The sequence below is a fragment of the Mustela lutreola genome, chromosome 4 (assembly GCF_030435805.1).
Source record: "Mustela lutreola isolate mMusLut2 chromosome 4, mMusLut2.pri, whole genome shotgun sequence".
Taxonomy (NCBI): domain Eukaryota; kingdom Metazoa; phylum Chordata; class Mammalia; order Carnivora; family Mustelidae; genus Mustela; species Mustela lutreola.
The window spans coordinates 100,313,847-100,326,898 of record NC_081293.1 but is presented as its reverse complement, the minus strand read 5'-3'; the positions used below and the strand labels follow the sequence as shown (position 1 = coordinate 100,326,898).

General features: G+C 45.3%; 1 protein-coding gene across 1 annotated transcript in view; it reads left to right on the top strand.

The window, feature by feature from the left end:
• Positions 1 to 5,246, top strand: part of LOC131829145 (uncharacterized) — a 93,062-nt gene extending 87,816 nt beyond the window's left edge. Inside the window, exons 4-6 of the mRNA XM_059170595.1 lie at positions 1,846 to 1,994; positions 3,913 to 3,989; positions 4,870 to 5,246. Coding sequence (XP_059026578.1) covers positions 1,846 to 1,994; positions 3,913 to 3,989; positions 4,870 to 4,938 — 295 coding nt within the window. The 3' untranslated portion in view covers positions 4,939 to 5,246. The remainder of the gene's footprint in view (positions 1 to 1,845; positions 1,995 to 3,912; positions 3,990 to 4,869) is intronic.
• Positions 5,247 to 13,052: the final 7,806 nt, after the last annotated feature.

Below are 13,052 nucleotides of genomic sequence, written 5' to 3'. Positions count from 1 at the left end.
GCCATTCCCATGGGCTGTAGCTTCCTGCTCATCCCGTGATTGGTTTCCCTGGACCTGCAAGTGAAGATAAAGGCCCAGCACCGTGGGCAGCTGAGGCCATGGAGAAAGCCAGCCCCTCGGCTCGCAAGTGCGTGCGCCAGAGAGCCCTTCCGATTCCCGAGGCTCTGTAAAGAGGGGAGGGAGGGAGAGGCAGTACCAGCTGGTTCACAGGTGGTGAAACCGGCTGTTTCTCAAGTGCCATCGGCCTCTCTGCTGCTGACTTAGTGGAGGAGGGAACTCTGGGGAGAGCAGAAAATAAAAGCAGAGTCCAGGATGCAAAATCAGGACAGAAACCGCTTCCGGCCCCACTGCCCCCAAATTTGAATTTGTAAAGACAGGCCGCGGTGACTCTGGCGGCCAAGGCAGTTACCGTCATTCCTGTGCTGCTGGTTGCAAAGCAGCCGCGGTTTTTCTCTAGACTGACTTTCTTTGAAGACCCTTTATGCCCGCCCAGCTTGGCTTCTCACCCTGACTCTGTGCCATTTTCGGGACGCGAGTGTCACCAGCAGACGGCAAAGGGAGCTCAGTGTCCTCGGTGTCCACTCTGCCCCGCTTCCCTTCAGAGCTGGCCCTCAGGCCTCTGAGTCTCGAGGTGGCCTGAGAGGAGCACCACCTGGGATAGAGAAGTCAGACAGGAATTCCTCAGTCTCCACTGCCCCTGCGTAAGGGATGGGGCCAGGACGCAACAGGAATGGATGCATTTTATAGGCCGGGAGCCTGCCGGCCTTTCCCCCTTCGCAGGCCAGGGTCTGCCAGTAGAGACAGCTGAGACTCCGCACTGGGGTCTCTCCCCACAGTTACCTGTGTGATGAGGGATGATAGAAGTGCTGGTGCCTGAGGTCGTTGTACAAGATATCGAGGATTGGAAGCTTTCTGAAATATTGAAGACAGTGTCTGACCATGGAAATCGGAGCCAGCTTCTGCTCCCTCTTTTCCTGCCTTGGCTGGCACCTGTTCTGCTCTCAGCCCCCTGCAGGCCTAGTCCTGGGAAACGGCCCAGGAGGAGCACTGTCCCTGACTTCTCCGGGCTCAGGCTCGCTTTCCCGTCCGTTACCAGGATTGGGCCTACAGGAGCAAAGCTCTTTCTCAGTGCCAGACTGAAGAAGTGCTTGGGAGGCTGACCTTTACCCCTTCCCAAGGGCAGCTTGTCTGCCTGGCACCGCCAGGGCGACGCTTCCTGGAGTTACCAGCAGCCTTTGGGCCAGGAATGCACCTGACACTGAAAGAAGTTTAAAAGCTTAACCTATGGGAACTGTTGCCTTAAACCTATAGACTTTGACAAATGAACACTTTCAGTGTCTGTTTCTTGGCCTAAGGGTTTTGCTATTGAAGTTGTGGTCTTGTTTTTTGGTTGATCAGAACCTTCATCTCATTGGAAGGGACAGCGTGTAGGAGTCCCGAGTCACAGATCTGGGCCCCAGCTCCGCCCCAGATTAGCCATGTCACTTGGAGCAGGTCATGGAGTTGTAGGACTTTAGAACCGAGAGGGAAGCTAGAGATGATCCAAGCCAACCCTGTAGATGAGGAAACGAGGTGATGCATGAGGCAGGAAATGAGAGAGGGAGAAACGGAGTCACAGAAGGATCCAGTGCCTCGCCCAAGTTCATCTGCCGTGTTCCCCCAGGTGCCTTCTCTGAAATGGACCGCTTGGAGTCAGTGGTCCCTCATTATTTTTCCATCCAGAAATTTCACATTTGTTCTGTTTCTGTGCTGTACGTGAATTGTATCCTCTAACTTTCTATAGAGAGTCTATGTGACCAAATCTCAAAAAGAAAAGTAAATGTGACAACTGTCTTTCCCCTCTAGAGGCCTTCTCCAAGGCTTCCTATTACCAGCTGGCCCTGGAGCAGCTGCACAGCCGCCCCGAGGCCCTGGAAGCCCTGGGCGCTCCTCTCAGCGTGCACCACCTCCACCTCACCGACAGGGACAACTTCGTGGACATCGCCAGCGCCCGGGTAACGGCTTCCCCCACGGGCTGCAGCCTGGACACCTGGGAGGCCGGGAGAGGCCACTGCCGCCGGGGGGGAGGGGGTGTCTTGGAGAAGGCTGAAGTAAGGGATCGGGGTGAGAAAATCACTAAATCTAGCCATGACTGGGCATTGTGGAGAACCTTCTGTAAGAGTGATATGGATCTATTCATTGTCCTATGTCCGGCTTCCTTTCTGAGGGACCAGGGGGGCGGGGAGGGTGTTGTTCTGGTTCGGGTCGCCACCTTGGACTGAGCGTTGTCGGGAAGGGACCATGGTGGCGGACCACGGCTTCAGCTGGGGTCGCGAAGTGCGTCCGCAGCCAGTGGGTGCTCCTGCGAGCCCGAGCAGCTCCTTAAACGGTAGTTTTCTCCCTTTCTCGCATTGCCTCCATGGAATGCTGGCCGCTTTCTTCATGGCTCGTCCTTTCTGGTTCCCCTGATGAACCCACCTGAGTGCAAAGTGCGCTCCTCTGTCTGTCCAACAAACGCGTTAGAGTCCGCGGCGAGTGAAGGACCGATTCTAGCTGCATGCGGAATGCAGAGACGATGGCGCTCAAGGTCCACAGTGTCAAATTTACCAGGAAGACGGGGAAGCACAGGCCGGCGGTGCGGGAGGGAGCAGCTGGTGGGCTGGGGGCTGCACGCAGAGGAGGGGCTGCCGGGCCAGGGCCCAGCGCACGCAGTTCTTTCTTGGTGGCAGTTTGGAGCGGGTGAGATGTGCCATTGCTTAGCTCCTGAGAGGTCAGAGTGTGAACCAAAAGATTTGCTGGTAATAGCTCTTCCTTTTAAACCAGGGATTTTTTTTTTCTTTTATTATGAAAACTTTCAAACATACAGAAAAGATAAAAGAATGTACACTGTGGCACCCAGGTAACTGCTATCTGGATTCCACGCGTGGAGCTGATCCTTGCCTGACACTGTCCGACACCCACCACTTAACACCGCATTTCAGTGCAGCGCGGCACCGCAGATGCATTTGCTCTTCTGTGTGCTTTTCTTGGCTTTTTTTCCCTCTTACTTTATTGTAAGACTAGAGTGTAGAATACATGTAACACACAAAGTATGTGTTAATCGACTGTCGTGTTCTCAGTAAGGCTTCTAGGCAACAGTAGGCTATGAGTCGTTAAGTTTTGGGGAAGTCAGAAGTTAAGATGCAGATTTTGAAATTTTCAAGGGTAAACTGTTAATATTTTACTTGATTTGCTTTATCCCATAGCTGTTCATCTAGTCCGATATCTGTCCATGAACTCGTTATTTTCAGACATCCATACGCTTCATCTAAACTCATAAGCAACATATCATTAAGCAGAGGGTTTTTTTTTTTTTTTTTTTTGAGGGAAAACTTACCTTTAGGGAAGGATATAAATCTGTCTTATTTGATGAATTTTAATAAGTGCATACACCTGTGCAGCACAGGCCCCCACCTAGATGTAGCCTGTTCCCTTTGCTTCAGCGTATGCACGCTCTTCCCAGCAGGTCCTCTCACATCCCTCAGCCCCGCTAGTGACAGTCACTTTTCTGATACTTTTTCCAACATAGTTTAGCCTGTTCCAGAACCGGAAATCGTGCATTCCGTACTTCTGGGCCTTTGACATCCGTGTTGCCGCATGGAGCTGCGGTTTGTTCTCTTGTAGCAGTGGCTTTCCGAGTATCACTGGAAGTGCCCAGAGCCTTGGGTTTGCCAGCGAGAGGCCTGCCACTGACCTCACCAAACTGTTCGGAGAGGGGTAGGATGTTTGGATGGAGCCAGATGAAAAATCAGGGGAAATTCTGCAGCTAGGCTCAGTCAGAAAACAGCCGATTCTGTGAACGATCATTGGACTTCTTAGGGTTCACTCTAAAAACATTTTTTCACTTCCTTAGAGGACAACAATCCAATTGTATCTCACATTTTTCACCCCCAGCTGAAGATTCCGGTCTCTGGCTCCAAGTCCCAGGGTCTTCTCCACGTCCACTCATCCCGAGACGGCCCCTTTCAGAGGTGTGTGGGAAGGTGGGTGGGAATGGGGGAGCAGGAGAACTTTCTGACGGAAACAATCCTGATTCCTATTTTCATTTGTAGCAAAGTGATTGCCGTAATAGGAATTTGTTTTTCAAAGCTTGGAAAGTTTGACAGCCTGGACCCCAAGCCAGGGTGCTGGTTCTTAGCTGAGTCCAAACATTTTATCCAATACAATCTCCCAAAGAGCCTCTCCTTGAAAAACTTCACAGTTACAGTATCTAGATCTCTGGTAATTGCTGCTGTGCAATAGCTTCTCACACGCCAGCCTCGGTCACTGCAGATGAATAAAATCATGGGTTCCTATTCCAGAACTATTCATCCCATCCCTTATATTAAATCTCCACCCCATTAATTGGCTTTTCTTGTCTGGTTGCCAGTAGCTACATTTGCTCATTTCCCCCTCGGGAAGCTTCCCTCCATGAAGCTTTCCATTGAGCCAAGATGGGTTTGAATTCCCGAGGACGAGAGAGCAGGCAGCCCTCGGGCAGCCCCCACCTGGTGCCCCCTGGGCTCATGGACCCCTGAGTCTGGGATTAATGAAGGAGCTGGCGGAGCCCCAGCGCAGCATTGAAGGTGGATGTGAACTAGGAAACGGGGAATAAGCCGCCCCATCTCTTCCCTGGTGTGTGCCCCTTCCATTCACCCGTCATTAGTTCTTTGCTGAACTTCCTTAACAGCGATGCTGGTTAAACAATCAGAGTCCGTCAGACAATGTTCAAGTGTTATGGTAACATAGCTGCAGTATACAATAATGTTTAAAACTTTTAAGATATTATTCAAAAAACTTTTTTTTCCTTTCCTGCCCAGGTCTTTTGCCTTGGTGTGCGTGAGTAGAGACTTTTCTTTTGGTTTTTCTCAGGTGGCGCCTTCAGGAGGTCTTCTTAAAGCTTCAGGATGGGCAGCAGATTCCCGTGTTCAAGCTCAGTGAGAACACGGGTCATGAAGTAGAAAATGAGTAGAGATGATCGAAAAGACTTGGCTCCCTCCAGACAGTCTTACCTCATCACCGCGTGCCCTCGTGGCTGTGAGCCAGGTGTCCTGCCGCCGGGGTGCTTGTGTGTGCCGGCAAATTGGGATTCTGGTAGGATTCTAATTCGTCCACAAGTAGTGTGGATTTTTTAATTTAGTTAGAAATGAAAATTGTACTCTAAATATGTAAGAGTCTGTTTGAAAGTTTGTGGTCTAAAAACAAAGTACTGAATGCCAGGAATCTGTACTAAAAAGATGTTAATTTCAGCTGGTTCTCATCTCTCTTTTCTCCTCTCCCACCCGCCCCCCCATGGTTTTCAGTTCCGTCAGTGAGACCAGGACTTACTGGCAACGAGGAGGTCTTTAATTGTTAACACTAGAATGCCCTACCCTGAATTCATGTTGCTAAGTAGCTTGTGAACATTCTCAATCCCTTAGGCATTTTTTTTTTTTTTTGGCTTCACTGCTGTTGTTTTTATCTTATTTCTCTTTTAGTTACCAACTGTGTGCCTGATTGAAGATTTGCAAAATAACTGCTTTAATCCAGACATTTTGGAAGCTTAAACTATTTATGTGTACATAGCACATGCAAAACTAAGTTAGGAATGGGTAGTTTAAAGCTAGCAGGTCCTTATCCTTCTGTTTCATACACAACCCCCTATTCGAGAAGCACACCTTTAGGTTTTACTTGTTTTATAAGGGAACAGTATTAGGAAGTCAAAGATCTTCCTTCCCTCTGAGCACCGGAGCTGATGAAAACCAGAAATCTGATACCTTTGCTTTGAAAAGGCCAGTTTTACCCCCTTGGTGTTGTTAGGCTTAATGTGGTTATAATTGCCTACAATAAAGGACATTCATGAGCTCTTTTCCTACATTCTTAATATTCCTTGAGGGAAGCCTTTCAGAATATTGAGCTTAAACACGCTGGTGGACCATGAGGCCTTTAATCGTTGGAAGTTAGGTCTATTCTGGAGCTTGTTTCTTTAAAAATACACAGTCTTTGAATAGATTTTAGAGTGAAAAGTGAGTCTTTCCCTGAGAGCGCTTTTGCCCTGTGTTTATTGATAAACATCACAATCTATACAATCTTTCAAAGTAAATGGTAACATTGGATACACAGTTTTATGCTGCTTTTATTCTTTAAAAGTTAATACTGTGGATTGGCTATGGGTCGGTGTGTGTTGCTTAGTATCTGACTGTTCTCTGACTTTGGTTCCTTTCAGTGTTTGCTTGTTTTTCATGCTGTTGCCAAATCACAGGAAACCCGGGCCTGGGTGGACCATCTGTTCTGAAGTCAAAGCAAGTGCCAGTTGTTGTTTGTGTAGAGCTTGAATTAAGAGACTTTCTAAGCTAACTGACAGGAAATATTATCATAGCAGGAGAAGATCCTTGATTTCTATTCAAAGTCACCATCTTGGGTGCTTTTCCCAGTTAAGTTTGTTTCCACGTATGCACTTCTTACCTTCTTGTATGATAGTGAACAGGCCAGAACTTGGGTCTTTGCAGTAGACAGACCTTGTCTTCCCTTGCTTTGAGCAGAGCAGTGATGTGTAGCCGCAGCCCATGACACCCTGTGTATCCAGTCCTCACCGTGCCTCAGCCGTTGCCTCCCATGAGGACATCTCGTAATCCATATTGTCATCAGAGGAAAAAGCAACTCTTCCCCATAAGCAGTTTGAGGAAGTGCCCCTTGCATACCCTGTAATGGACAGGACAGCCTGGGGACTGGAAAAGGGGCTTCACTAGAATCACAAGAATCCTAAGGACCGTGCAAGAGAGCGCACACAGCCAACAAAGTCACGGCCAGCAAATGGTAGTGCGAACTCCCCTGAGCCTCTCCTCTATAAGATGTGGCTTGTTCTCGCCCCTGTAAGTCGCTGACCAGGTGGCGTGCTGCATGTGTGGGGAGGGACTGGAGAGCTACAGAGTATTAGGATACTGTGCCAAGAGCGTTTCCAGCAGTGGTGTCAAAATGATGTAAAAGTGTGAGTTACTGTTCAGGAGGAAATCTAGGCGCGGTGCTCTGATGGGCCTGGAGATCTGAGATTTCACACAAGTGGAGAGAGCAACTCAGGGCAAGGCCTCAGCAAGACGAGTATGAACTGTGCCCCAGAAATAAGATACCCAGTTGGCCAGGGTGTAGCTTAGCTTAAGACCTCGTAAAAGAAAGCCCTGGAAAGGTAAGCTAGCTAGAGCATGTGTCTGCGTTGGCATTTTGCAGGTGGCCATTAGAGATTTTGGCGTAAGCACTGGATTCTACAGTTAATGAAGGTTTAAGCGACCATGATGAATGTGTCCTGACAGGGCTGGTAGTCCTGTCCCTTATGGCATTGTGTGAGAATTGACTTCCTTCTGCCTATCTTCCCTTCAAACATCCCCCCGTCTGGAGATTCAACACCACCTGAGCAAACAAGGTGTGACTACTCCTGGTTTTGGTAAAGTTGCTTACAGCAAAGGTGAAGCTGAAATAAATTTTCTGTACATGAAACAGCCAGAACTTGGCAAATAGTGAGCTGCGGCCTCCGCTGTAGTGGAAAGGGCGAGGTAATGCTCAGTAGGCAGCAGCGCCAGCATTTTCTGAAGGCAACCGGTCTTAGGCCGCTTGACTCTGCTGTTTTCAGTTTGTCTGTATGAAAAATAGGACTCCGTCTTTCCCAAGCACCTGCCTTACAAGTGAGACAGTGTTTACACTGCTTGTCAGGCTGCTTAGGCAAAAGCTGCTGGTCCACACAGGACACCTGATGACTGCAGGGGTCATGGAGATGGCGGAAGGATGTTGGGAAGACCTCCAGTGCCCACCCACAGGATTCTCACCTCCTTAATAACCTGTTCATGGTCCTGACTTTGGCCGACTGCAGTCATTCATTTGAAAGTACCGTAAGGAACATGTACCGATGATACTTCATGTGGAAAACCCAAAATCTTTTGGAAACCCAAAAGATTCCACCCCAAAGGACTAGAACCATACAGCAATTCAGTAATGTGGTAGGCTGCACAATCAATGCACAGTTGCTTTCTTTTATACTAACAGTGAAACTGTGGAAAGGGAAATTAGAGAATTGATTCCTTTTACAATAGCACCAAGAACTGTAAGATACCTAGGAATAAACCTAACCAAAGAGGTAAAGGATCTGTACTTGAGAACTACAGAAGCACTCATGAAGGAAACTGAAGATGACAGAAAAAGATGGAAGAACATTCCATGCTCATGGATCGGAAGAATAAATATTGGTAAAATGTCTGTGCTGCCCAGAGCACTCTATACTTTCAATGCCATCCTGATCAAAATACTATCGGCATTTTTCAAGGTACTGGAACAGTCCTAAAGTTTGTATGGAACCAGAAAAGACCCTGAATCACCAAGGAAATGTTGAAAAAAAAAAAAGCTGGGAGTGTCATGTTGCCTGACTTCAAGCTTTATTACAAAGCTGTGATCACCAAGACAGCACGGTACTGACAAAAGCAGACACACAAGCCAGTGGAACAGAGTAGAGAGCCCAGATATGGTCCCGCAACTGTATGGTCAACTCATCTGCAACAAAGCAGAAAAAATATCCAATGGGAAAAGAGTCTTTTCAGTAAAGAGTGCTGGAAGAATTGGACAGCTATATACAGAAAACACTAGCCACAGCAGCTTCTTTCAAGACAGGTCTCCAAAGGCAAAGGAAGCAAACACAAAAATGAACTTTTGGGACTTCATCAAGATCAAAAGCTTCTGCACAGCCAAGGAAACAGTCAACAAGACAAAGAGGCAACCCACGGAATGGGAGAAGATATTCAAAAATGACACTACAGACAAAGGGCTGATATCCAAGATCTATAAAGAACTCCTCAAACTCAACACTTAAAAAACAGATAATTATATCAGAAAATGGGCAGAAGACATGAACAGACACTTCTCCAAATAAGAAATGCAAATGGCTAACAGACACATGAAAAAATGTTCATCACTAGCCATTAGGGAGACACAAATCAAAACCACACTGAGATACCACATTACACCAGTTAGAATGGCCAAAATCAACAGGCAGGAAACAAGTGTTGGAGAGGATGTGGAGAAAGGGGAAACTGCCTACACGGTTGGTGGGAATGCCAAGTTGGTGCAGCCACTTTGGAAAACAGTGTGGAGATTCCTTAAGAAATTACAAATAGAGCTTCCCTGTGACCCTGCAATTGCACTACTAGGTATTTACCCCAAAGATACAGATGGAGTGAAAAGAAGGGCCATCTATATACCCTAATGTTCATAGGAGCAATGGCCCCAGTCTCCAAACTGGAAAGAACCAAGATGCCCTTCAACAGATGAATGGATAAAGAAGATGTGGTCCACCTATACAATGGAATATTACTCAGCCATCAGAAAGGAGGGATGCTCAACTTTTGCATCAACCTGGGTGGGACTGGAGGGGATTATGCTGAGTGAAATCAGAGAAAGTTAGTTATATGGTTTCACTTACTTGTGGAACATAAGGAATAGCATGGAGGACAGGAGAAGGAAGGGAAATCAGAGGGGGAGACGAACCATGAGAGACTGTGGGCTCTGAGAAACAAACTGAGGGTTTTAGAGGGGAGGGAGTGGGGGTTTGGGTGAGCCTGGTGATGGGTATTGAGGAGGGCACGTACTGCATGGAGCACTGGGGGTTATATGTAAACAATGGATCTTGGGATACTCCATCAAAAACTAATGATGTACTATATGGTGGCTAACATAACATTTTAAAAAATCAGGAAAAGAAAAAATAGCATTTTACAGTCCAGGGTAGGAAAGTGGGAGATGAAAAAAACAGGCCTCTCAGATACAGGTCTATATCACAGATCACATACAGTGTAGTGTCTTTTATCACTAAATAATAAGCCTTAGAGGCAGAAATTACTTTTCCTCCACCACATAATACTTTTAAAAAATAGCTTTTAAAATTAGCTACCATGTTAGTGTCAGTTACATTGCAGTCTTACTTTACTTGCAAGTTAGTTTTATAAAGTGAGAAACTATAAACCAATCTCTCCCATGAATGTTGCTGCAAAATTCTAAATTTTAGCAACTGAATCCAGCAACATATAGTTAGTGGTATATTGTATTTCGCAAAATATTGTGCTGCCTATTCCTTTGCAGTGCCCCCCTCCATGGGAAGACTCTATAGCCCTGCTTTGAACTTAGGTGTCACCCCGTGGCTTGTTTTGGCCAGTGAATTTGTGAGTGGAAGTGATAGGGAAGACTTCTGAGTAGACGTTTTAAGGGCCAGGGAACCAAGGTCTGGTTCCCCATGTCCTCTTTTCTCCCTTCCCTAAAATCAGTAATATTCTAGATGGTAGCTACCCCGGGGACTCAGGTTCTGGAACGAAGTTGATATGTGACAGAGCTTACCACTGAAGCACGATGGGCCATGTAGCACATTTGAGAAATAACAGCAATAAGCCCCGAAGATCAGCGGCCAGTTTTACATCAGCCTAGTCTAGCCTCTGGTAATTGTTCACATCGACTGAGAGAGGTTTATTTCAGGAGTGCTCGGTGGCTCAATCATTAATAGATCTAAGGAGGCGAAATTAGGATACTTTCATACAGGATCCACAGTTCCCCTTACAGGAGAGGAGTGTGTGCACATGCCTGTATTCCCCAAAGCCAGCAGCTCACTCAATGAGGAAACTACCAGAGATTTTTCCCACTCAGGTCAGAAACAAGATGAGTTATATCCAGTGTAGTTAGGCAAGAGGCCTAAAACCTAGGAAGAGGAAAGCAGTTACTGTTTAGGTAGATTATATGACTACGTATCAGCAAAACCCAAAAGAATCTGTGGCAAACTACAGAGTACTTAGTGGAGAGTATAAGATCAATATAGAAAAATCTTCACGTATACAAGTAGTAACCAGTTTGAAGAAATAACGGAGACCAGACTCCATCTATAGCAGCAGAAAACAAATTATTTAGGAAAAAAACTTAGCAAAAAATCTGCCAAACTTGTATGAGAAGTGCTAAAACACTACCAACAGATACAAAGTACGACTGGACAACTACAAAGATTTCCACATTCATGGATAGCAAGATTCTTCTTCGGAAAGATGCCAGTCCTCCTGGAGTTCAATTTAATGTATACCAATAAAGAGAACATTAGGGATTTTTAAAAGTTAGATCAGCTAATTAGTTTGGAAGAGTAAGCAAAGGCAGCCAGGAAATCCCAGCAAAGCAAGGTCAAGGAGGGAGGGCTTGTCTTGCCAGACATTAAAATATAAATAATGCAGCACTGACCCATGAAGAGACGCCACAGCAACACCGCACAGAGAATACAGACGCATGTCCAAGTGCACACGGAAACCTGGTTATGGTAACCGCTAGTATCTGAGTCGGGAGGGAGTGGGGGACATCTGAACAATGACAACAGCTGATAGCTAGATGCAGAAAGACAGCATCGGATCCACTGTCAACCATACAAATAACAATTAGATCAAAGATCTAAATGTAAAAATGAAACCATCTATATACTAGCAAAATTATAGGTAACTCTTAGAACCTGGAAGTAGAGAGATCTTCCCAACGAGTCACCATCTACAAGTGATAAGGCAAATTAATAAACTTGACTGTATAAAAACAAATTTCTGCATGTCTAGAAATAACAAAAACAAAGCAAAAGCAAATGCTAAAGTGGAAATATTTACCTTTTTTTACAAGACGTATTTATTTGAAAGAGTCAGGAGGGGCAAAAGGAGAAGAGATCATCTCAGACAGACTCCCCAGCAAGTCCAGAACCTGAAATGGGTCTCCATCCCACAACCCCACATGATCTGAGGGGAAACCAAGAGCCAGACCCTCAACCAACTGAGCCACTCGGGTGCCCCAACATTTATAATTTAAATCGCAAAAGTTAACATTCATAATTTGTAAGGAGCAAAAGTAGAGAAAAACCATAACCTGGAAGAAAACTGAGCAAAAGATACTAATGAATGAATTCACAGGAAAAAAATGCAAATGAATTATATTTTTAAAAAAAAGTTCAACCTCATTCTTAAAAAGAATGCAAATTAAAACTAGTGATACCATTTTTCTTCAAGCAAATTGGCAATAATCCCTCAGTGTGAGAACCTACTTGAAAAGCCGTGAGGAAACAGGCTCTCTTAAATTGCAGATGGGATGAGAACAGCGATACAACCTCTGCAGAGGGGAACTGGACAGACAGTATCTGGAAAAATGTTACGTACCTTCACCATTTGACCCACCGATCCCATTTCTGACACTGTGTTCTAAAAAGCAGCTAACAAAAATAAAAAATGCCATTTACATAGTATTACTTAAGGAACTCTATTTGTAATAGCAAAAACTGGAGACATACAACCAAAATATCCATCGACAGACTTTGAAACCTTGGATACTTTCAGATCAATGAATCTATATTATAAAATTGTGATTATTGAATGTTGTTGGTTGAGTACATAGAAGAAAATGGTAAAATAAATCCCTATTTTGTGAATTTCTGAAATTGGCAATTTTTATGTTAAGTAGCATTTCACTGTTTTTCAGGGTTAGTTCCTTTCCTGAATATTAAGGCCACTGAAACCTCTTTTTACGCTCTTTCATGAATTCTTTTACCATAAACCAGGAGTTTTCAGAGTGAGTGAAAAATTAGACAGGGATCATAACATTTCAGGCAAAACAACCTCTCTTCTCCCTAGTATTTTTTTAAATTCTGCAACTAAATGAAGGTACTAGGGTGGTAAATAACCTTGAAAATTTTTGACTATTTTAGTCTCATCAATGCAATTTAATTCTTTCAGGTGTGTGTGAGTTTAAAGTGTATTTAGGGTTAGTTTGTTAATACCCGGCTAATGACCTTTCCCCCTACATAGGACCATCTATGTTGGTGCCAAGATCAATCCTGCTTTGGTTTCTGTGGCCTGAGCTATAGACCACGCGTTACATTACTAGGAGTGTAACTCACCTCTTGTCCAACGTTCTCTGAGCAGCCTTTATGACTTTTTCTCTATTAAATTTTCTTCCAAACTGAGGTCAGTTGTAAAAGTTTAGGAGTTTGTGGTTCTCACCTGACCTTCCTCTATAAGAGTGTGGCATTTTCTCCTACTTTT